The sequence below is a fragment of the Vigna unguiculata genome, chromosome 5 (assembly GCF_037176805.1).
Source record: "Vigna unguiculata cultivar grain cowpea cultivar isolate G323 ecotype 2 chromosome 5, ASM3717680v1, whole genome shotgun sequence".
Taxonomy (NCBI): Eukaryota; Viridiplantae; Streptophyta; class Magnoliopsida; order Fabales; family Fabaceae; genus Vigna; species Vigna unguiculata.
In genome coordinates this window covers 4,467,304-4,492,945 of record NC_140796.1, presented here as the reverse complement: position 1 = coordinate 4,492,945, position 25,642 = coordinate 4,467,304, and the positions used below count along the sequence as shown (strand labels likewise).

General features: G+C 31.9%; 2 protein-coding genes and 2 pseudogenes across 5 annotated transcripts; 1 reads left to right on the top strand and 3 right to left on the bottom strand.

Annotated features, from left to right (window-relative positions):
- Nucleotides 1-1,606: 1,606 nt before the first annotated feature.
- LOC114185313 (formin-like protein 1) lies at nucleotides 1,607-5,883 on the top strand. The gene is made up of 4 exons (XM_028072972.2): nucleotides 1,607-3,672; nucleotides 3,898-4,097; nucleotides 4,409-4,653; nucleotides 4,777-5,883. The coding sequence occupies exons 1-4, from the start codon at nucleotides 1,607-1,609 to the stop codon at nucleotides 5,596-5,598; spliced, it is 3,333 nt and encodes a 1,110-aa protein (XP_027928773.2). The 3' UTR covers nucleotides 5,599-5,883.
- Nucleotides 5,884-6,969: 1,086 nt separating this feature from the next.
- On the bottom strand, nucleotides 6,970-10,146 carry LOC114185779 (Thioesterase/thiol ester dehydrase-isomerase superfamily protein). The gene is made up of 5 exons (XM_028073690.2): nucleotides 9,645-10,146; nucleotides 8,782-8,959; nucleotides 8,076-8,542; nucleotides 7,600-7,728; nucleotides 6,970-7,468 (listed from the first exon to the last, which is right to left on the bottom strand). The coding sequence occupies exons 1-5, from the start codon at nucleotides 10,053-10,055 to the stop codon at nucleotides 7,307-7,309; spliced, it is 1,347 nt and encodes a 448-aa protein (XP_027929491.2). The 5' UTR covers nucleotides 10,056-10,146; the 3' UTR covers nucleotides 6,970-7,306.
- A 3,600-nt stretch (nucleotides 10,147-13,746) lies between these two features.
- On the bottom strand, nucleotides 13,747-15,555 carry LOC114184294 (UDP-glycosyltransferase 74G1-like; annotated as a pseudogene). The gene is made up of 2 exons (XR_014995033.1): nucleotides 14,897-15,555; nucleotides 13,747-14,613 (listed from the first exon to the last, which is right to left on the bottom strand). The product of XR_014995033.1 is annotated as a UDP-glycosyltransferase 74G1-like (transcript).
- Nucleotides 15,556-23,219: 7,664 nt separating this feature from the next.
- On the bottom strand, nucleotides 23,220-25,355 carry LOC114183107 (AT-hook motif nuclear-localized protein 23 pseudogene; annotated as a pseudogene). Of its 2 annotated transcripts, XR_014994922.1 has the most exons (3): nucleotides 25,215-25,355; nucleotides 24,182-25,058; nucleotides 23,220-23,411 (listed from the first exon to the last, which is right to left on the bottom strand). The product of XR_014994922.1 is annotated as an AT-hook motif nuclear-localized protein 23 pseudogene, transcript variant X2 (transcript). The 2 variants fall into 2 exon arrangements; XR_014994921.1 differs by lacking the exon at nucleotides 23,220-23,411 and having other exon boundaries at nucleotides 23,895-25,058.
- Nucleotides 25,356-25,642: the final 287 nt, after the last annotated feature.

Genomic DNA, 25,642 nt, shown 5'->3' with positions numbered 1-25,642 from the left:
AGAGAAAAGACATTTACTCTGTATATTCTGTGCTTTAATGTATTCATTCCCTTATGTCGTTATCTTCATAGGACGAGGCAACTTTCAACAGTAGGAAATCTTTTTTCCACCCTTGATAGTCTTTAAAAGCTTGAAGCATTCAAGAACGAGGTACGCTTACAGCTACCCCACAAGCAAAAAGAAAACACCATAATCCACACGCATTTTATTTGATTAGATTTTCATTGTTTAAAGGAAAATTAAAGGGACCAATGCTTTCTTAAAAGATGTTAATATGACCTTTTTATGACTTTCTTTCACACTCCCTAATAAAATACTCGAACTTTTAATTGCCACTTTATAGTATTAATCATTTGATTAGCTCCACCCTGCTTCAAAACTTTACTTCCTCAAACCAGTAATGAAAAATAGTGGAAAAAATGTTATTTTTAAAATCACAAGTTTTCACCGCACTATCCTTATCATGGTTAATGAAACATGTTTCCCCGGACTTTAAGGAAGTTTGTATATTTTTGGCTTTTTTCCTTGTCTTCTTGTCAAACCAGAAACTGTTTCCATCTATTCTTTTTAAGGAGTTAAGATTTATTTAATTCATGCGCCGCGTCAGAGAAACACCGAAAGTCCATGTTTTTCGATAAATGAGCAACCAAACCATGTCAAATCAAATTACAATTTCACACATTTCATTTCTTAATATAATCCCTGCATGCATTACCATTATAATAACCATTTTAAAACTCACATCAATTATCGTGTTATTGGATTTTTGTTTCCGTTTTCGAACATGTTTGTGGAGATTCTAATGCTTGAATTCACAGTATTAATTTACAAGTACGAACATGAGAATAAGACGGAACCTTCCTTAAACTCTATCCATTATCATAATCACAGTATTTTCTTCTTTCTAATATTCTCTGATTCTTTATAATTACCAAAATTCTATTTTTTTTCTTTATTTACATGTTTTTCAACTCTAATTATTTTTTCTCATTTATCTACTAGTCTTCATCTAATTTTTAATCATTTTAATCATAAATATTTTATTACCCTCTATGTCATTATCTGATTACTTAAACTGTTCATATTTATTTTATATTAAAAATGTAAAATGCAATCATACAATTTTTTTAAGCAAATTGAAATCTATCCCTGTTAACTAAGCAAGATGTTAATGAGATAAAATGTTAGATATATTAAATTTCCAGTGTACCATTAAGACATACCTAATATTTGTTGGTGTTCTACACTACCCAACAACACTCATTTTGAAAACTACTCAATCTCAAGATTAGAAAGCTGCTTTTGATTGTCTTCATATTGAAAGTAAGAGATAGTGAGTAGATTGTGGGGATAAGTTTGAATGTTGAATACCAAAAATACCTGCAAAAAATTTCATGAACGTGGCCTGTCACAGTGTTTCCATGTACTAATTAACCAAGAATGTCAAAAGGTGAAAAGGAAAGAAAAAAGATAGAAAAAAAAGACAAAGAGAAAGGTGAAACAATGATTGGGTTGTGTTGTAGTGGCATGCACTCAAATTAAACCCCCCAACCCAACCACACTTTGAAGAAGTTTGGAACAGTGCAAATGAAAATGAAAATGCAAAATGCAAAACCTTCAAGTAGTGAAACAGAAGAAGCAGCAAGAGAATCTTAGCTGTATGCAACAACACTCTTTTCATCTCTTCTTCATAAATTCAACCTTTTCACACACACACACACTCTTCTTTTCTTCTCTGCACCAAAAGTCCCCACTGCCATTACTACATATCTCACTCTCTCTCACATTCGCCCATTCACTTCACACAACAACCACAACACAGAAAATGCAAGCCTCTTCCTCCTCCTCCTTCTTCTTCTTCTTGTCGTTGTTGTTTTTGTCATGTGCATTGTCTTCTTCACAACTCTTGTTCTTCAACAGAAGGGTCCTCCATGAACCCTTTATTCCTTTGACCTCTCTTCCTCCTTCTGAACCACCAAAACCACCACCTCCTCATCCTTCTCCTTCAACCTCAAAACAAAATCCCAAATACCCTTCATCATCCACCATCCCCACCACCACCATTTCCTCCACACCAGTACCAACAACCGCTACAACAACCCCAACAACAACAACAACAACAACAACAACACAATCACCATTTTTTCCGTTATACCCCTCTTCCCCTCCTCCTCCTTCTCCGATCACATTTGCCTCCTTTCCTGCCAACATCTCCTCCCTCATTCTCCCTCACTCCCCAAAACCCAATTCCTCCTCCAACAAACTTCTTCCCGTTGCTCTCGCCGCTGTTGTCGCTGCCGCACTCGCCGTCTCCATCTCTGCATTTGTCTGTTACCGCCGCCGCCGGAACCCTCCCCCCTCCCCAGCAGGCAAAGTTCTCCGTTCCGACACTGCCCTCCTCCCGCTCCGCCGCAATGCCGAAACTTCCGTCGAAACACGCAAGCTCCGGCACACGTCCTCCACCAGCTCCGAGTTTCTCTACCTCGGCACTGTCGCGAACTCTCATATGATAGAGGACGCCGATATTGGTGTCGGAGACCGGAAAATGGAATCCCCGGAGCTCCGGCCTCTTCCGCCGCTCGCGCGACAAGCTTCAGTTCCGCCTCCACTTCCACCCCGCGACGAGGCGGGTTTCACGACAGCGGAGGAGGACGAAGACGAGTTTTACTCGCCGAGAGGTTCGTCGCTGGGAGGCTCCGGCGGAACCGGATCAGTTTCCCGGCGAGTGTTCGCCGTCGATCGAAGCGTGACCTCTAGCTCGTGTTCTTCCTCTTCTTCCGGATCGCCGGAAAGGTCTAACCCGAACATGCCGCCGCCGGCGGGTTCGATTTATCGGAACGCGCTGCCGAAATCACCGGAAAATTACAACCACCAGCACGTGCATTCTTCTTCTTCGATGTGCTCAACACCTGATAGGGTTTTTGCTGGACGTGATAACGATGTGTTAAGTGCATGTGTACATGCACATGCAGCACCATCGTCATCACATGAGGGAACATTGGAGAAAAATGAAAATGCATTACCTTCATCGCCACCGCCGAGATTATCTGATGCTTCGTCGTCCTCCGCCTTTTCTCTTCCCTCTTCGCCGGAGAAGGTGACACGTCACCATACTTTCGACCAGTCTCCGAGAATGTCGAGTGTCTCCGACGGACTAATGTTACCTGGCTTGTCATCGGTGCCTTTATCACCCGCCCTACTTTCATCGCCGGAAACGGAAAGAGGAATTTTCAGTGAATTGGGAACCGGTTCTTTTGGTTCGCAGAGAAAACACTGGAGCATTCCAGCACTGTCAATGCCAATAACAACACCGTTTGATGAAATTGGAACCGTTCCAGCTCCTCCACCTTTGCCCCAGAGGAAGCACTGGGAGATTCCAGGCCCTGCTCCGCCACCACCACCACCGTTGCCACGGCAGAGGAAGCAATGGGGAGTTCCAGCGCCGGGGCCGTCAACACCGGTTGGTCAACCCGTGTCAAGGCCACCGGAATTGGTGCCTCCTTCGAGGCCTTTTGTGTTGCAAAACCAAGCAACCAACGTTGAGTTGCCGGCGAGCTTGAGGGAAATTGAAGAGACTGGTAAACCAAAATTGAAGCCCCTGCATTGGGACAAAGTGAGAACAAGCTCTGAACGTGAAATGGTGTGGGATCAGATGAAGTCCAGTTCGTTTAAGTAAGATTCTAACTCTAAAGTTTGTTAGAGTTTTAGCCTTATAGTTTTAGATTTCGGTTTTCTATTTACCCAAATTGGATGTGAAGATTTCAAGATGCTGCCTTGCTATAAAATTTCTTAATTCCCTTACCTGGTTGTGTGGATGGCATTTAGTGGTTGATAAATGTTGTTTATGTTGCAATGGGTGTTCTTCAATTGAGTAACATTGAATTGGGTTGGCTGCAGATTGAATGAGAAAATGATTGAAACGTTGTTTGTAGTGAACACACCAAACCCCAAGGCCAAGGATGCAACTACAAACTCTATTTCTCACCCGCCAAATCAGGAGGAAAGAGTACTCGATCCTAAAAAGTCTCAAAATATTTGTATCTTGCTGAAAGCGCTTAACGTCACTGTAGAAGAAGTGTGTGAAGCACTTTTAGAAGGTATATTTTCTCATTCCCACCTTCAGTTAATACATAGTTTTCTGTAGTTTTTTTTGGTAGGCCGATAGATATTGATCGATATATTGGACCCATTAAACTAGCCCTGAAGAGAATAATTTCAGTAGTGAATTCATTATCAAGAACATTTGCCAGCCCCCTTTTCCTAATACCGGAGAAACTTTGAATCAATTCATAATGATAAAAATAGACAACAGAAGGATTAGCTTGCTTAATTAATTCTAATAAATAACCACTTTCAAGTATGTACTTGTGTACTGACGATGCAGCTAATTCAATGCATCTCTCTACAGGTACTACTGATGCACTTGGAACAGAATTACTTGAAAGCTTATTAAGAATGGCACCAAGCAAGGAAGAAGAACGCAAGTTGAGAGAACACAAAGATGACTCACCAACCAAGCTTGGTCTGGCTGAGAAATTTTTGAAGGCAGTGCTTGATGTACCTTTCGCATTTAAAAGGATTGAAGCAATGCTTTTCATAGCTAGTTTTGAGTCTGAAGTGGAGTATCTTAGGACATCCTTTCAAACACTAGAGGTAAACAATCTCACACTGATTATTCATTTCTTCAGGAGTATCTTAGGACATCATTGTTGGTAGGAACTCGGAAAGTTTACATTGGATGTTATGGTCTTCATCTTCTGATCGGTGTTTTTGCAGGCTGCCTGTGAAGAGCTGCGACATTCCAGAATGTTCTTGAAGCTGTTGGAGGCTGTACTTAAAACCGGGAACCGCATGAACGTGGGGACCAACCGTGGGGATGCAGAGGCATTCAAACTTGATACTCTTCTCAAGCTGGCTGATGTCAAAGCCGCAGATGGCAAAACCACTTTACTGCATTTCGTTGTACAAGAAATTATTCGAACAGAAGGTGCGCGTCTCTTTGACACTGATCAAACTCCAAGCTCTAATACATTGAACGAAGATGCCAAGTGTAGGAGGCTTGGTCTACAAGTAGTATCAAGCCTGAGTTCAGAGCTATCAAATGTGAAGAAGGCTGCTACTATGGATTCCGAAGTTCTCAGCAGTGATGTGTTAAAACTTTCCAGAGGAATTGCAAACATAGCAGAGGTTGTGCAGTTAAACCAAACCATGGGATCAGATGAAAGCAGTCAGAATTTTACAGAATCAGTGAACAAATTCATCAGAATGGCTGAGGAGGAAATTCCAAAAATTCAAGTCCAAGAAAACGTTGCTTCCTCCCTTGTGAAGGAGATTACAGAGTATTTTCATGGGAACTTGTCAAAAGAAGAAGCTCATCCATTCAGGCTCTTCATGGTTGTAAGAGACTTTCTAGCAGTTCTTGACCGTGTCTGCAAAGAAGTTGGAATGATAAATGAGAGAACCATGGTTAGTTCAGCTCATAAATTCCCTGTGCCAGTTAATCCAATGCTTCCACAACCTCTTCCTGGATTACATGAGAAGCATCAATATAATAATAATAATACCTCTTCAGATGATGATGAGACTCCATCACCTTAGCTACATCACTCACTAAACTCACTTTTTGGCTGCATCTTCTCCTAAAACCTGGAACCAGGTGATTTTTTTATGGATCTGGCCAAAACTGTTGTAATTTATTTCTCCTTGTTAAATTGTAAAAATCCTTGTAATAGACTTCAGTTTATGTAGATTATTTATAATATATGTGGTAAAAGATTTTCTTTGGGGGGAGAAAGCCTGGATATGTAACAAAGAAGGTTGTAGTAAACATGTATAAAGCTTTCCAATTATTTCCAAGAAAAGAGAATTTTCAGAGAACTTAAAGTGTTTTGTATATACATTTTCTTTGAATTGATATTCGTTGTAGCAAATCAGATTATATCACTCCTATTTAAATTTGGCCAGTTAAATTTTTAATATTTTTTGGAAGTGGTTAAAGACTATGCTTAAATCATAATTAAATATATCCAGAAAAAAAGGAACGAGTAAAAAGAATTAATATAACTATGCTTATATTAAGTATAACTTGAAATTAGGACTGTGTTTTTATTACATTGAATCTTGATAGATAATACTATATGTTTACCATCTTAATTCATATAAGATAATGTTATGCTTATATTAGGTATAACTCCACTGGTTTAACATGAAGTTTAGACTTGTATTTAAATATAAACAATTCTCTTAAGACACGAGGTTAATTATGTTTGTTTTTGTCGAGTAACAAACATTTACCTGTACTGTACATACCTCAACTAGCTCTGATATTGTCCCCAAAAAAATCACAATAAAAAAAATAAATGATATTATCAATAATTCAATATTAAAAGATAAACATTTTTTTTAATGTCAAATTTTAAGGAACAAATATATATAATTGTATAAATTTTAACACAAAGTACTAAAAAAAAATTATATATTGAAAACTTAGATTATTAGTTTAAAATTAAACAACAAATATAAATATTAAAAAATAGAAAACAAATATAAATATTAAAAAATAGAAACGATAAACTTTATGTTCTAAAAACGATTTAATTTAATAAAATTGATGTTTATGTTTTTTAAAATAACACAAAAAGTAAAAAATGTAATTAAAGTTATAATGAGAGAAAAAATATCTTGAAAAAGTATGAGTGAAGTTAGTAGATATCAAATAAATTAAATAATAGAGGAAAAGAATAAAAAATTTGTAGCAAAGTAAGAATTTTTCAATTGAAACCAACAAAATAACTAAACATAATGGTGAATGTTTTTTTGTATGTTACTGAGTGTTTTAATAATTTGAGATAAGGATGGATATAAGTGCAAAGTGAATGTGTATCCATCTCTATTCCTCTCCAACAAACCAACAAGAACAAAAATGGTTTGTTTAACTGTTATGTTATGTGGAAGAAGATACAATGAGACTTCTAAGAAGTAATAATATAATTTGTTTCATATGCATAACAAATGACTATATCCATCATTGATTGTACATAACTCATTCTACAATTTCTTTCATTAACTTAACTATATTTTCCTCATACTACTTGCACAACAGGTGCCTACTGAATTAAGATTCATATACTTGGCTAACACCAATTTCCTGCTAAGAAGTCATGATGCTAGACATAAAGGGCACACTAGTATTCTCTTGCAGAAAAAAAAAAAACTTATTTTATAAAAAGCTAATCTTTTGATTTTCTGCTCACATAACTAGGGTGGATAACTTAAATACTTTATTTGCTAATTGTTGTTTTTCTTCTTATGTTCTGAAGAATTCATTCAAGTTGTCAGCATCTATGCGCTCTAATATACGGCGTGCTTCCTCCTCCGTCGCCGGCACCACATTTCGAAGTTTAAATCCATTTTTTGTCACCTTTGCTTCTGGACGTACTGTGAAACTGAAATAGAAAGTATTTGATACCTGTAACCACATAAAAAGAACAGAACGAACAATGTTGATTACAATCTTTGATATCTTTGAAGTTGCAAGAAGAAAAGGTGCAAGTGATAATGATTGTGTATTGTATACAGTGCATTTTAGTAGAGGCTAACCTCACTAGAACGCAACTCAGGCCGTGTAACATGAGCAACAACTTCAACATTGATAAGTGGCTGATCTGGATCATGAACCTCCGTGTACAGAACACAAGATTTGAGACGCAAAAAGTCCCCTACATCAACCTGTTCAAGGGTTCCTTTTATCACATAGAAGAATAGAATGCATGGAAAATAGTATAGCAGATGTAAGGTCCTAGAATAGAACTACTCAAAATATCACAAAAAAGGTTCTATGTCACCCCGAAAAACACTGTTGTAAAACTGTAATACTTCCCTTCCCATCACTCACTTCCACGAACTCAGAACATAATTACTCTAGAATCTATATTTGGATGTCAATTCAAACAATTTGAAACTCCTGTGACAATTGGTTATAGAAATATAAAAGATTGTGCCAACTGTGTGTAAAAAACAGAATCATGTTAACAGTCAGATTTTGAAATTTGTAAAAGGATGGATGAAACACTCACAGGTCTTAGGAAATCAACATGGTCAACTTCTAGAAAGTAAGGAACTAATCCAGCAAAGGCATATGCTGTTGAGAAAGCCAATTCAAATGCACGATGCATCAAGAAACCTCCAAATATTCGACCATGGATGTTCCTTTGCTGTGGCTGGCATATTAGAGCATTCTCAAGACTGGTATCCTTAAGAAGAATACTGTCCCTGTCAGCCAAAGCTGGCATGTCACAAAAGATTCTTCCTTCAGCCAAAAGGGCCTTAAGTCTATTTTTCTCCCCATTCTCAAACTCTTTCTTTTCTCCTCCTCTTTTCCTTTTTCTCAAATTACTTCTTGCTTCAGCTTGTTCAAAAAGAACTTTTTCCTGAGCAGTTTCTGGCGAAAGTCGATTCACTGGAGCAGCTTTCCCAGTTTTAGAGTCTCGGGCAACAAATATGAAGTTGGCTGTCAGTGCTACTGAGTCTGAATCTTTGCCCTCTGCACACATTATGGTGATGCATAAGTTTTGGAGAAGTTTGGTTGAAATATAAAAGAAAATAACGAGTATTGGAGGAAATTCAAAAGAATGAAAATGCGATTCTATCATGAAGGTTTGTATAATTGTTATGTGGAAGATACGATGAGAAATTTAAGGTCTATGCAACATGGTGTACACTGTTATGGATTAACCATCAATAACTTTATTTTCATAGCCTCATGATCCTAAAGATATGTACCTTCATTGGACTGAGTAACCTCCAGTTGAATTTCTATTGAGGAGTGTCCAACCCATATAACAGAACCAACTATTTTAAGATCAACGTTAACACTAATTGGTTTCTTTAGTACAATCTTGTCGACAGAAGCAGTGACAACTATAAGTGGCCTTGTTGTGCTAGCTTCATCAGAGCAGTGCTATTCCACAATCAAACATCAAACAACACAGTCAAAAAATAGGTACATTAAATGGAATCTTCATTACAATTTACAATGTAAATATTTTGCTCCAAATAACAAGCAAACTAGACCACACGCCAAAGTCTACTAACTACGTATAAATGTTGGTTCGGATTTCCAAATTAAAATGAACGTTCATGTGAAAACTTCCGGTCTTCTCGAATACAAACAAGAATCAAACTACATTTGACCTACTACCACAAAACAAACAAGTCATTCACCCCAAATGCCAATCATCAAAGTTCAACCTAGTTTGAACTTAAAAAGTTCTGCCTTATGATCACCATTTTTACCAATTTACACCACACTCAATGACCAAATCATATTACAAACATTACCCAGATACCCAATTCTTACAAGAATTTAATTAAAACGCTATGTGACTCGAAAGTTTTTTTTTTTTTTTACTATCGTTCAATTTCAATTATAGATGATATAAGTTTATTTCAATCATGAATTTTGTCTGGTTTTCTGTGTAAAAGCTTTTCAGGGTGTACACGAGAGTTAAATCTTTCCATAAAACCTAACAAATTCAGTAAACACAGCTGAAAATAACTAAAAAGGAATACCCAAATACCAAAACCCCATGAACCCCTTTAATATCCCAACAGCACAAGGAAAAATTGAAACTTTAAGAGTGCACCTTGACAGAAATAGTTCCAGCCAGGGCATCAAGATCTTCAAGCAACTTCCCAATTCGAACCTCATTCCAGGGATCCCTATATTGCTCTCTGAGCACAAAATCAGAGGAGAAATTGTACAAGATGCTGGTCCTGCTCTGCGAGGGAGTTCTGGTGAGCAATTCACTCTGGGGAGGAGCGTCCCTCGGAGGGTCAAGAAGCCTCTCGAAAATCTGGCCCCGCGCCTCCCACAGAGCCGTGGTCACCGGAGAATGGTACATCCCCGGCCACAGAGCAATGGGTTTCCGATCCCCTGAACCCTTCGCCGGCAGAGGATTCTCCATAGGCGCGGTGACGCTGGCGAAGGTGGAAGCAACTGGGATTGTTCCATTCACAGCAATTGTGTTGTTGGACGGAGAAGAATTCAAATCCATTGTATTTTTTTTAGTATTTTGATGTTTTACTCCACCTTGAACAGGGATGAATCAGTTCTTCTACTCCCCTTTGTTTTTGGTAGTTGTTGTTTTTGAAACAATAATAATGTGTTTGTTAAGAAACATTATTTTCTAATTTAATGAATTCAACCTCTAAATCAGTAATTCACAAACTAATTACAAATATTTGATAATAAAAATTAGAGTTTAAATATAAATTTTAAGACCATTATAGATTAACAAAATTATTATATGTAGTAGTTTGTAATCAAATAAAAATATAAATAGCATAAAAGATAAAAATAATTTCACGTTAAACAGACAACACTATTACGAAATCAATTGTGACCAGATGAAAATATTTTTAATCAGACATGTATGAAATATTAATATATATAAATTATTTGATTCGTTAAGAAAATATTTATTAAAAAATAGAATAGTAGAGCTGGTGAATGGTGCAATGTGTGCCATAAATTTGAAAGGAGGAGGTCCACCCGATACTTCTAAGCAATGATGGTAATGAAAACAGTTCCTTTAGTTTCTATTGCTACAGAAGATGTTTTATAGTATTTTGACTATTTTTTATTAAAATTATTTACTAATTTTAATGATATAGGTTCACAAATTAAATTTTTTAATATTTTAATAATTAATGTGTTTAACTTATTTGTTATTGTTACGTATCAATTATTATTTTTATAAAATATTAAAATAATTAATTAAATACTTTGATTAAAAGAATAAATTAAATTAATTCACTTTTATTTTATTATAATAAATATATAAAATAAATTATAAAAATTACATGTTTGTTTGTAGTTCTCAGATTATAAATGTTTGATCCTTTTGATTTAAAATGATATGTTGAGAGCCGAGAAACACGTGACGTCCATTTGACACCGCTGAGTTTAAAGTGATGTTGTTGGATTTTTGAATCGTATGTTGTGTTAGTCTAAGATTTCGTAAACTCCTTGCAATTCCAAGTTCCCTCTCTCCATGTTATTTCAGATTTCATTAGGTTGTTGGCTTTCCTTTCCTTTATTATGGAGGTTGTTGAGCGTTATTTGTTGTATGATTAATAACTAATTTGGTGAATAATAATCCATTTATACATAATATTTTTTGTTGATTTTGGATGTCTACTTTTATTGTTTATGAATGTAAGAGTTTAATAAGTTTTAAAACTAATCGAATATAATTTGATACAAAAATAGTTTTTTTTAAATAAATAATTAACATATTGCTATATAACTAATCTTTTGACAAACATTAGTAGAAGCAAATACATATAACTTTTATTGATGAATTTTAAATTTTTCAACAATTTTAATTTACTACAATTTTTTATAATTGTTGATAAATGTTGTCCCCCAATAAATCTTTTTCTTTTAGTGTACAAAAGTTTAATGACATGTCTAATTGCAAATATATGGGGCTTCCTTGTATAATTGTGGAAAATGAAGTAATATAAGAATTACTTTACGTCCACTTCCTCTTACAAGGACGAAAGAGACACTAATGTATAAAATTGTATCTCACTTTTTCACCAATATCTTACTACTCTTCATGCATGATGTGAGAGATACTAATTAAAAGAAATAATATACTATGAATACTATTTTTTAACTTCCATTTTATATTCTCCGAAGTCATATAGTACAAGTCATTTATTAACGTATTATTGTTCTTTTTATTATTAAAAAAATATTAAGGATTAAATAAAATTTTGATCTTTTAATTTTCAGTAAATTTTAGAATTAGTTTATTTCAAAAATTTTGACCAATTTAATCTTTCATCTCTCAAAACACGTGAATTTAAACATTTTAATCAAATTATGTTGAGTTTATTTGATGTTCCATACGCATTTCAGAATTAGATTTGAGTTGTTTATACTATTTGGCATATTTTTGCTTTAATATTAAAGTCAAATACTATTATGAAACGCGCTTGAAATATCAAATAAACTCAACAAAAATTGATTAAAATGATTAAATCCACGTATTTTGAAAGATGAATGACTAAATTAGTTCAAAATTTCGAAAATAGCTAATTTCAAAATTCGCTGAAAGTTAACAGATCAAACACATATTTAACCCAATCAATAATTTACACTAAGTCACCAAAAAAATAAAGGATGAAAATAATAAAAAATAATAATTAAAATATAATTTTCCATTAAAATAACACGACAACTCTTCGGTTGAACTGAAAGTCACTTCTACTGTAACGAACTTGATGACATTTATAAATTTAATATCATATAATGGAAACTTCGAAATCAAATAATCAACAATATAATAATACCTTTAATAAGGAGGATTGTTTTTCCTGAATGTACCATTATGAAAGTGTATCTAAAAAAATTTGTCTTAACTTGACATAATTATTATCCATTCGTATAAGCTTAAATTAAAAAATAAAGAATAACATTCATTCATTGGATTAGGAATTTTGTAGCTTGCCAATATATTGGAAAGAAATCAAAATGACTAAATATTCCTCACTGACATGATGAAAAAAAAAATGACAATTTAGTAACCTAATCCATTATATAATTAATAACGTAAATAAATAATCATTATTAGTAGTAGTAAGTTATTTATATTTTGTGATGAACAAATTTTACAATTAGTTCAAACAATTTATGAGACTGTTTTTAAATTATCTGATGATTTTATATAGTTGTTCATATCTCATCTTGTGGTAATATGGTGTATATTGAATATTTAACTTTTTTTTAATTATATTTTATAATTTTAATTCTAAATTTATCTGATTTAATACTTGACGTTGTATGGGTATTTGTTATTATGAAAAATGATAGTTTGACAAACAATTTTTTTACAATTTTTGACAAAATATCACTTTAAGTAAAAAAAGAAAGTATTATTTTATTATTTTATTTTAATTAAAAAAATAATAATCTATTTAATTTTATTTATGGAAACTTTGTTAAATTTACCAAAAAAAAAAATTTCAAAAAATAATTTTTCCTGTTATTATTTTCATACTCAACTATGAACATACGTCCTATTTTATATTTTAATTCAAAGTATAACTTCAAATTTAAGTTTAGGGAGTCATCCACTATTATGGGTCTTTTGAAAATATTTATCGAAGAGAATCTATTAATATTCAATATTCTTCGTAGTCTTATCAACCCAAAATACTAAGACGGTTTTTTTTTTTTGAGTTAAATGAGTTACTTTAAGGACAATGATACTTTAACCCACTTTTTTTGACCCACTTTTAACCCACCACTTCAATCACCATTAGATCATACATCACATCACTAAAAAGAATAAAAAAAGATGATCTAATGGTGATTAAAGCAATGGGTTAAAAGTGGGTCAAAAAAAGTGGGTTAAAATATCATTTTCCTTACTTTAATTAAAAAAATAAAAAGAAGATTAAATTTAAGAATTTTCGGAAATTATTTTAAATAACTAAAATAATAAAATTTAAAATTCACTTAAGAGAAAATTAAAATTTAAGAACTAATTATTTTCTCTTAGGAAAAAAGATTGAAAATCATTTAAATATTAAAATTCGGATAATGTTTTACTGTAAAGTTTAATTTTAAAATTGTAAGTAAAATTTCATCTTAAAAAAGGAATTTAACTATTTTATCTAAATAAAAAAAGTAAAATATAAAATACTTGAATTACACTATGCAAACAAAAGATCTTAAGGGAATAAAAAAAAGAACTGAATTACAAACCATTCAACCATTAAACATTTGAATTTCTTACAGAATTACCTTGTACAAACACACAATAATAGAATTCTTTTATTTAATTTTGAAGGTGCCATTTTCTTCAACCCCACAATCAACATAACTCATGCACGCATCTTCTGAGTTGAAGCAGCTAAGCTATTCAGAAATTCAACAGTGTTTTCATGAGATGTTCCTTTCTCACTCACAGCATGTTCGGCCAAAGCCTTCAACTCCATGACATTGCTTTTCACCTCTTTGCCTCTCTCACTCTTCATTACTTCCATTATGCAATCTTTCAGCACTTCTCTTCTCACAATCTTTTTCTCATCAGCTTTAGCTCTGATTCCGATCTTCCACATGTCTGCAACTAACTTAGCATTTGTGTATTGTTCAGACCAACATGGCACTGCCACCATTGGAACTCCTATACTCAAACCTTCCAATGTGGAGTTCCAACCACAATGCGTCACAAAACACCCTACAGCCTCGTGACCTAGCACCTTTATCTGGGAGCACCACCCTACAACTAAACCCTTCTCTGATCTCTTCTCAAAATCTTTTGGAAGCTTATTTTCTACTGAGGCCCTCATCGTCCACACGAAGTACCTTTCACTATCTCTCAGACAATAAGCTATTTCCTTTACTTGTTCTTCCTCCAGCTCTGCCATGGACCCGAAAGAAACATAAACAACGGATTCTTTTGGTTTACCATTTAACCATTCCATGCATTCTTCGTCTTCATCGTCTGCAACTACTGGCTTGTTTAATAACATGGATGTTATGCATGGCCCTATGGTTCTAAAATTGGACCATATCTTCTTCGCCCAATCAATTACCTACAAGCAATTTCTTTTCAATTAGTACATATAAAAAGAAGAGCTATGATAGGTTAACAGAGTGTTTTTAACAAGGTTTTCACAAATTTTCTTATTTAGGTAAAAAAATATTATTTTATTACTTTATTTTAATTAAAAAAATAAAAAGTTAATAGACTTTAATTTCGATTTTAGAAATTTTGTTAAGTTGTCAAAAAGGTAATTTTTCAAAAAACGAAAGAGTTTGTAGACACATCTTCATTTTTAGTTTAGATTGACATGTTTCGAACTCCAATTTGCTTACCTCTTTTTCCGCGTCGTAGAATGAATTGCAGAGGATCCAATCAGCTTCGTCGACGGTTGAAAACTGACCCACTAACAAATCAAGCAACGCTGGATTATCGGCATCAGTAGGGAAGAAGAAGGAGGGCATGTCGTGACGTTGAAGTTCAGGCAACGGAGGAAGAGAAATCTGATTTTGTGTGATGGGAAGTTGCAGGTTCCCATGTTGGACATGGTAGTATATGGTATTAACAAACATGTTTTGAGTGAGAAAAGAAGCCCCTGCAATCTGAAATCTCTTTGCAACCTGGAGAGGCCAAGGGAAGAGTGAATCATAAATGACACAATGAACAGGGTCGCCTTCTCTGTGAAGTTTGTGAAGAAGGTCGGCGAGAGTGTTTGGCCCCACTTGCCAGAAACGTTGGAGGTAGGTTCTGTAGCTTCCTGCTTCGTGGATCCCTCCATTGTCAAACCCATCAGAAATGGTTTGGAGTGAAAGAGAAGAGGGTAGGTTGTGGAAGTTGTTGTTGCAGAAGGAAATGGTTGTGACGAAGGTGACTTTGACACCTTGTTGGTGCAAGATGTTGGAGAAGTGAAGCATGGGGTTAATGTGGCCTTGTGCTGGATATGCTAACACCAAACAGTGCACCATGTTCGCTATGCTTTTTCTTCTCAACTATTTCTCTTGTGAAGGTGGAGTAGATTGAGAGTGTCTATTTATAACGAGAACTCATAAGTCCATGAAGGCTACACCTATTTTACACTCTCTCGGAGTGTAGAAATGTTTTGGTTAAATTAATATAATGGTTAGGTTATCTTTATATTTTGGAAAATTACCTTTTATTTTTTGAAAATTGTTTTATAAATAAAATTAAAATAAATTAATCTTTTATTTTTTAATCAAAATAAAGTAATAAAATAAATTTTTTTTATCTAAATAGATAATTTGTAAAAGTTTAGAATAAAAAACTTAGTTAATTTATATATTTTTTTATTAGGAGTATCATAGTTTGATAAACTCTTTTTTTACGAAGGTTTGTTTTTTAATATATCTCCAACTTTTTTTTAAGTACATCAAACATTTAATTTATCGATTTAAATGTTGTTACATATGTATTATCTAAAATTTATTAATTATAAAGTAATTTTCCTTTTAATTAATATGTCAATTTATGGTTAAACATCGCTTCATCATTAATTTTTATTTTATTAATTATAAAATAATTAGTCAGCAAAAATTTTAACAATTTCTTCAACATGATAACTAACCTTTGTAAGAAAATATAATTAAATGTTTAGGAATTTTTTGTAAAATCTGAAAATGTAAATTTTAGATTTGATACTGAAAATTTTAAAAAAAATAAAAATTTTAAAATAAAATAAAGAAGCTAAATGTAATTTAATATATATAATTTTGAAGAGTTTAAAAAGAAAGAAATGTTTGAAAGAACTATCAACCCCATAGTGTGGTTAACATTAACCAACTTTAGTAGATTAATTACAGGGCTTGTATATATATTAAATTGACAGTATTATTTTGATATCTAACAAATTTTTATACACACTTTATACCATTATTTTACCTTTTAATTTTTTTCCTTTTAACAAATATAAAAATTAACTTTTTCTTTTAACGACTAATACATCTAAAATAGTTGTGAAGTCCAAGAGGTCAAAATAATATTACCCTCTGTTAAGTTCTACTTCTCAAGAGATTTCATGAAGGGTCAACTTCATGTCAGACATTATTTAAAATACTATTTTTTAGATGTCACATGTCAACTACTCTTTAAAATACTAAAAGTAAATTTTTTTTAGAAAATATTTTTCTTAACATTTGCTTCAAATTTAAACTGCTTATTCTATTTAAATGTAATATTATATATTTAGAACTAATTCACTGTAATAACTTACATATATTTTTTCGAATATTATTTTAATGTCTAATTGTGTTGTAATTATATATGTGCATATTTCTCAATATATGATAAATTTGTATTTTAAATTTTAAAATATAAATATGACAATAATTATAAAAAAAATCACGGCAATATTTTATTTTAAAATATTTATTATTTTTTATGAAAATATTTAATAATTGTATGACAATACAAACTGTTAAATTTAAACTATATAAAGCATCGATTTAGTTTATTTCGAAATTTATATTGAATCAAAACTAAACTAAATCCAACCATACATTTAACTTTTATGTTTAAATAACATAACTTTTTAATGAAATAAATTAAACCACAAATTGCATATGCAGAGGTTTTGCAGAACTACCCAATAAAGTGACAGTGTAGTATTAATTACAGAGACCTGCCATCTTTATTAGTTTGGTTTGGAGAATACGAGACAATATTATTTATAGTTCTTATTCTGTCCTACCAGAAAAACTATTAGATCTTCCACCGACATATAAGACTAAATAAATAAATAAATTTATATATTTAATTAAAATTATTTGATATATAAATCGAGTTCTAAGATTATTATTTAAAATAACTATTCATGATTACTAATTTTACTTAAACTATTATCAACTTAAAAACGAAAACTATATGCAAGTTTTAAAATTTCAGGAAGTCAATTGAAACAGCTATTAAATAATTAAAAGGAGTGAGTGTTTTAGTTATTTAATTCCAATTTCAGAAAAGCATTTATGTTTTTCTTTTTAAAATCATAACAATTTAAAACAATTTAATTTGTAATATTTGTAAAGTTTATCATTTCTGCCAAAAATTTATAATGATTTAAAATAATAAAAATTCACGAATTTAAGTTTTATTATTTAATTTTTGTATCAACGAATAATTAATTTAAATTAATAATAGAGCATTTGAGGGGTGTTCTAGTCCATTTACAAAATGATGAAAGAAATATGCAATGTATTTTCAAAACTTCTCAAAGACAACAATAAAACTTTCACGTAAGTTAAGATTTCCCTAGACATAGACACAAAAAGTATATCACAAGGGTTTTCAAACAACATCTAAGCAACATTCTTGATAAGAAAATAGAGTTTGAGTAGACGCTAACAACCTATTGTAATACTACGATAAATCAGCAGAACAAGACTGGAGTTTCAATGCAAGACTTATGTCTTCTCAATATCAAACTAGACAGAAATCTTAAGATTAGCCACCTAGGTCACACCTTCCCCAACCAACCTACAATACACAAAAAGTGAAATAGAACAAACGAGATATGTATAGTTCATAACAGTCTCGAGACTATGTTTTCTTGGTTTACATAATAACCAAAAAAAATGTGTATAATCCCTGAGAAAGAACTCATGAAGTTTATTATTTAATGTGAATAACTTATAGTTTAATAAAGCATATCTTAGATTTTGATAAAGATTTTAAAAAGTTTAAACTCCTATTTATAATTATAATTAGAAAAGACTATTTTAAATTTATATATAGCGGTAATTGTTAAAGAATACTGTTAATAAAACATTTTAAAAGTTTAGATTCCTGTTTATGATAATTTAAAATTTAATTAAACCGTATATTTTAATTTTTCCTGACAAATAAACATAAATATGCAAAGTATGTGTTGTATAACGTTATAGGTGATTGATAAAACTAAAATAGAAAGCTAAAATGCATAGTGGACCATTGAATTACACTACCTGCACAATGCAAACATACAATTAATGACAATGTAGAAGGTTGTATATGGTAGCTAGGCATTTAATTCACTTATTTATTTATTTATCACATTTCAATTATTTTTTCAATTTATTCCCATGTGAAAATATTGTATCCTGTGTTTTAATAATTAACTTACTATTTATTTGTCAGTGAAAAAATATTTTAAAGCAAAAGACATTTTTTTGTTTTAAATTATTTTTAAGATTCAAACTATTAAATTTAATGACATTAATATATTCCGCTTAGAATCTTTTATTAGACTCAAATTTTAAAATTTTAATACTAATATTTCCATTAAAAAGGATCATAACGAACTGTAAACTTAGAGAAATTACAAACACATATATTCATTATCCAAACACATGTGACTACGAGTATTTTATTATTCAACCTGTTTCATGATAAGATAAAACTTTTGTCTGTGTGTGTGTGTAATAAATTTATGATAAAATGTTAATATTTTCATATTTTTTAACTTTAATGTATATTACAGGATGCGAATAAGATTTATAATAATAATATTATATTATTATATTATACTTTAATGAATATTGAATATGCGAATAATATTTATAATAATAATACTAAATTATTATACTAAATGAAATATATTTATGTAATTGTAATAATAAAGTATTTATAAGAATAAATTAGAAACTATAAATAATTATGTAAAAATCATCAAAACATTTTATATACATAATAAAAAAATATTAAAAAATAAAAATATCAAATAACTTGATATATGGTTAAGTATGTTTTTAGGCCCCAAACTTTGATAAAAATTTGGAATTCGTCCTTGTCTTAAACTTCAACTTCAATATATTTTGGTCCCTAAACTTTAAAAATAAATGAATATAGTCTTTTTAATCCAATTACGTTAATTTTTTTTTGACGTATCGAATGTTTTTCATGTTTTTCATGTTAGTATTGGAGTTATTTACATTGTTTAACACATTCTTAGTTCAATATCTGTTGAGAAATACGTTCAATACCTCAAAACAATTTAACATAATTGAGTTAAAATGATTATATTTTTTCATTTTTAAAGTTTAAGGACCAAAATGTATTGAAGTTTTGGATATGGACGAATTCCAATTTTTGATTAAAGTTTAGGGACTAAAAACATACTTAACCCATTAAATAAAATTGCATGAAAGAAAAATATATATAATTAAAGATATGATATAATAATACATATCCTGAAAATATGAGAAATATTTTTCAAATATCAAATAAACTATTAAAAAATAATGAAAATTGTTTTGAAAAAATAAAATTATAACGATCAAGGAGAATAAAAAGGATAAAAATTTATATTACCTCATAATGAAGTATTTAGGCAATTGAAATCGAAAGCCATATATAAACAAAAAAAAAAAAAAAAACTTTTGAGATTTAAGCAACACACATTTTATAAATTTTGAAAGGAAGAAATGGAGTCATAGGATAGGTCATCAAACCAATTTAAGACAACTTCAACAAAGATTTCCACAGTTATCATTCAAGTCACCATTAATCAACATTTGGAGATGAAATATCCTTTATGATAACTTGAATTTTGTAACCACTAAATGTAAGGCATGTATTATGTGTGTACAAATTTTATTTATTAAGTTTAACGGTTTATTTATGATAGCTTACAAAATTTCTTTATTTCTTCTAAAGGTGTAGTCTAGTAGTTTTTAAAAGAATTAACATTCCATGACATTAAGTGATAATTTGAGTCATTCACATTCATTACAACAAAAATTTTAAATAATGTTCTATTTTAGTAATATCAAAATTATTATGCACTAATTTTGATACTAATTTATAAATTAAAAATTATTAGTAACTAAAATAATTTTTATTATGATTTGATTTTTCAATTAGTCATTATCAGCTATTAAGGTTTTGACTACAAAAAAATTAGTCATTACATTAGTCTTTAAGTAAAAATTTATAATTAATATTAGTGACCAATTCATAAATTTATAATAAAAATGATTTTACTTCTGATAATTATTCTTAATTACCTTGATTTGGGCCTTATTATTAGAAGAAATTTGCAAATTTTAAACCACCAATCATGGGTCGAGTCTTGTTGTTGGGCACCAATTAGAAGCAACAAGAACAAATGGACCAAACCCATTTAGTCCTCCAAATTTTTGGCAGCCTTGTTGCAGACAAAGGGTTAGAATTTGTTGTACCATTTCCTATCAGGAAATTGATGAAAATGAAAATAAAAATTCCAATTTGGTTGGAAAATAATAAATCGAATAAAACACATAAGGAGTGATTGACCACGATAATTCTAAAACCTTAAGAAATTTTTATCTTACACAAACAAGCCGTAACAACAGATATTTAAAAAAAAAAAATCCTAAGAAAGTTGTTTAAAGTACTAATTTATATCTTTGAGAGTTGTTTTGATTCTTTTTGTTGTGAGGGCTTAATTTCAAGGGAGGTTAAGAGAGTTTAACATAAATGGTTTGTGTACTTAAGATACAATGAGTAATTTGTGTATTTATTTATTTAATCTAATCAGTGAAATCTCGTGAACAATTTGTTTAAAAGAGAATTAAATCTAATCTAGGTGAACCATTATAAAATTACTTCTGTTATTTGTGTTGCTTATATATACGGTAAAGGATCTAATCTAGTTTTCTAAAAAAAATAATTCGAGATCCTATTTAACTCACTCTCAAAACCTACTATCCAAAAGAGAATTATGAAATAAATTGGGATGAAAATTGTGAGTGAGGTGTATGAATTCATGAATTATTTTACTTAAAGATTTGGGTAATGTTTCTTGATGAGTTATTTTTCAAGTTTGGGGTGACATGCATAATTTTGAGATTAATTTTTAAAGATTGAACGTTATTATTTGATAATTGTAAATTTATTCTATTTTGAGATTAAAAGTTATAATGCAGTTAATTTAATTGTATACTTTATTTGTATTATGTGTCTTGTAGATTAGATGAGTAGTATGAAATTCACTCTTACATTTAAAAACTATTACAAAACTCCATAAAAAAAATGTGAGATTGATTGAAATGCAATAAATGGTCATGAATAACATATTTAGGAAATTACAATATACTTATTTCCTTAAATATACATCATTTATATTTCGGATAGATGACTCTCTTTTATGATATCCACAAACATTAATATATCGTATACATTTTCTTTTAGTTAGCCTAGGGTTGATATATATTACTCATGTCCTTGTTTTTTATTTGTAATTTTGTTGTTGTAAATCATTTAGGAGAATCTCCATGGTATCCTATCACCCTCTTAATTATTTCTTCATAACCTTTTAAGATTGTAAGAAATTTTACCTCCCTACGATTGAGGCCAAAGTATTCTACGTAAAATATACGATTGAATCTTGGGTTCTTTGTCAAATTATAACTTCTTTTCGTCTTTTACCACTTCTCTTATGAATTTGAATCCTTATTCAATGGCATATTTGAGCGTTTTTCCTTACTAATATTTTGGAAATGATACACGTATGTTTGCATCAAAGTCACTATCCCAAATAGTTTTTATTTTTAAGGAATCTCTTCTAATTTGACGTGGTTTTCTTAAGTAAATGATATAGTTTTACATAATAACAAGTTATCACATATGTCCAAATCGTTACTCAGTTATTCAATCCTTTAGCATATAGTTCGAATTCAACATGGTACATATAGAATGTTACAAATTTTTTTATACACAGATTTTGGAAGCGAAATTTTGGGTAGGGTTTCAAATTTACACAAATATTTGATTCTTTTCCAAGACGTGATCTTATTAAGTTTATGGTAATAAGATACAAAAGATACCTGATACTGCTAAATCAGAGAACCTTATTATGATTGTTTATGAGAGAATGCATGAAAATATGGGAATGATTTTACAATGGAAAAGAAGCAAAAAAAGTGAGGAGAAAGTTGTGTGAACCTACCAAGGATAATGACAGTGTGGATTAGGGGTGATGCAAACAAGGAAAGGAGAGAAGAGAGGTTAATTCGGTGTTTAAATCAAAGACAAAACTGAAAACGCAAGCTAGGCTAATCAACCAAAGAAAACGATAGCAGATCAAGTGAAACAAGCAAGCAAAAAAAATTATATTCAAAGGATGTCAAATGTTGTTGTCATTATTAAGTTACAATGCAGAAAGTATATATATGTAATATATATTGCAGAGATTTTTAGCTTAGAGAATCCAAATTAAAATTGTGTTTTATGTGAGGGGTGAAGGGGAAAATGTGAACAACTCAACCGAAGTATTCAAACTCAAAAAACTTGACAACAAATCAGGAATGATCCCCTCATACCTATATGATTATAATGAACCAAAATTTCAGAACATTTATGAATAACTAATGTTTTTCGTAATATTCTCATGTAATATCCATAAGAAAAGTTTCGCAAAATATGGAAGCAAAAACCTTGTAATGGAGTTCTTGTTTTGCTTTTAACATAATCTGTTAGGTACGACAAGTCTGAATTAGGTTAAATCCTATCTTCAGGAATTTCACGTATAAAACGAAAGAATTGAGTTAGACGCTCAATCTAGCAATCAAAGGTAGTTCATCCACTGCGGGAAAACCTGGAAAATATTCTTAGTTTCGTAAAGTATTTGCTTGCACAGGTTTTGTCGCTTTGAACCATTGGATAATGGTAAATATAATGCAGACGAATCTATTTAGCTTCTAACAAGGTTTGTTTTAAAATTTTATATATATAATAATGTCAAACCAAACACTTTTGTAACTCCTAAAATATTTTATAACACACTTAGAGATCTATCACACACACACACACACTTTCCTTTCCTCCCACTCTTCGATGTTTTTTTCTTTAATCTGCTTTTCTTTTTCCCAACTTGATTCGAACCTAAAATGGATAGTTTAGAAGGATCAATGTTAGAAGCTTTAGATTTCATATGTTGGAAAGACATTAATTAAGGTTATTCCACGTACACGACTTCTATAACAACCGGCCTAATGAATGAAATAATGGAAACAGAAACAAAGAAAAACATATATATAATTAGTTTTTCCCCACTTGTTTGTGGTGGAAATACTTAATTATAAGAGAGAGATGTTGAACTTCACTCGGTCAAAAGCAATAATGTTAGGATTCCCTTAATTAATTATTGTCTAGCTAGAATACCAACAAAACAAGATAAGTGATCCATTTGTCTTGATTATTTGATGAGCCAGAAGGTTATGTATATGCAGCTTCAAGTTTTTGTTATAATGTTTTCACATGTTAGGGTTAAACTACCCAAAACCATGTTCCTCCCGAGATATGCTAAATCATGGAAACAAGGAACTACATATATAACATGTTTGATGAAAAAACAAAAACCGAACATCGTAATCCAAAACATATATATATTTGTGTTATTGATTTGAGCCTATGATTTATTGATCTCAACAAGGTTAATGCACAACAGACACTAATCTAGCAACTCCAACAACCAAGATAAACACGTTTTACAGTTGTTCCTAGAAACTGAGTTCTTACAACATACCTAGCCAAATTAACAAAAGAGTCTTGAACAGATAAATATATCAGTAGTTTCCTCACAAACAATTCGAAGGAAATTTAGAGAGGGATGCAAAATATATGTATGATATGATATGAATTCAACTTCTCACCTTTGTGGCCCCCAGAGAAGGTGGATCAGTAAGATTGTCTTCCACCGGAGTTCCCAGCCCAACCATCAACAGGTAACTGAGGCATGTTTAAGGGCAAATTGAAGAATGGAAGCCCTGAAGAAGGGTCAGGAAAAGAGTTATTACTCACTCCACCACCACCACCACCGCTACCACCGCCACCGCCACCACCACCGCCGGATGACTGTCCCTGTTGCATCTGCATAGATTCTTCTTCATCCAAAGGCAACCTCTCGTATGCTACATTAGTAAAAGATGAAGCAATGACAATAACAGGCCCAGAAGCCACCAAGGGGCCAACAACGTTTCCACCCACAACCTGGCCCTGTCCTCCGCCGAGAAAGACGGTCAAACTGGTGGCACCCGGCGGAGCAGGAGGTGGGAGGAATGATCCCGACAAAGAGAGGATCTCGAACCTTCCGTGAAGCGTGACAACGGCGCCGGCTGCGGCGGGCTGGCGGAGCGTGACATTGGTGACGGTGCCACTCCCACTGAGGACACAGATCCCTCTTTGGCGCTTCCTTGCGTAGGTAGCGACGGAGTCAAAGACATCACAGCCAGTGGTGACTTCAAGGATGTGAGCCCTAAGCGTGTTTGCACTCTCTCTGGTGATGATAACAGGTGGCTTGGGCTTGTTCTTTGAACCGGGAGGTCTTCCTCTTGGCCTGCGAGCGACAATATCACCGGGATGACCTTGATTTGTGGCAACTAGGTCAAGCCCTTCGTGATCGTTAACGTTGTTGTTGGTGTCGTCTTGGTCGTGTTGGTTGTCATCGTCTTCAAGGTCCGGGCGTTGAAGGCGATGATGAACAAAATGCGATGCTGAACCCAAGTCTATGCCGGCCATACACACAAAGCTCTAAAGAAGTGTAAACAGAAAAACAAAAGGAAATAAAAAAATTGGAGCAATTAAAATAACAGAAATTTAATTTAATGATGAGAATAGTAACATGAAGAATAAAATTATGTAGAGGGAATTTTAAAAGAAGTTTTAGGAGTGGCCAATGATTCAAACCTCAAAAACGAATAGAAAAACAAAGGGATCAATTCAGTAGTACTGCACAGAAAATGGATTAATGGGATGAGGTTGGAAGGGAAAGAGAGAGACAAATAAAGTGGGCAACATGCAGCCATTCTCACAACCAGAAAAGTATACGGAACAATAAAATATTCATCATGGGATTAAACTATGTACTTATTTTATTCATTTCTTTGAAAACCACATTTATATAAACTTTTTAAATCATGGGGTGAAGTTAAAATGTTGTGTCTATATCTTTGGAGGATGTGGGGAGTGGGTGAGAGAGAGAAGAGAGAGAAGAGAGAGAGGTTGGATGATTATTTAGGAAACCTAGGTTACCTTTCGACAAAGAGAAAACCTAAAATATTTGAACCCTTAGCTAATAAGTAATTCTTGCACATGTTGAACAATTACTTTACTAA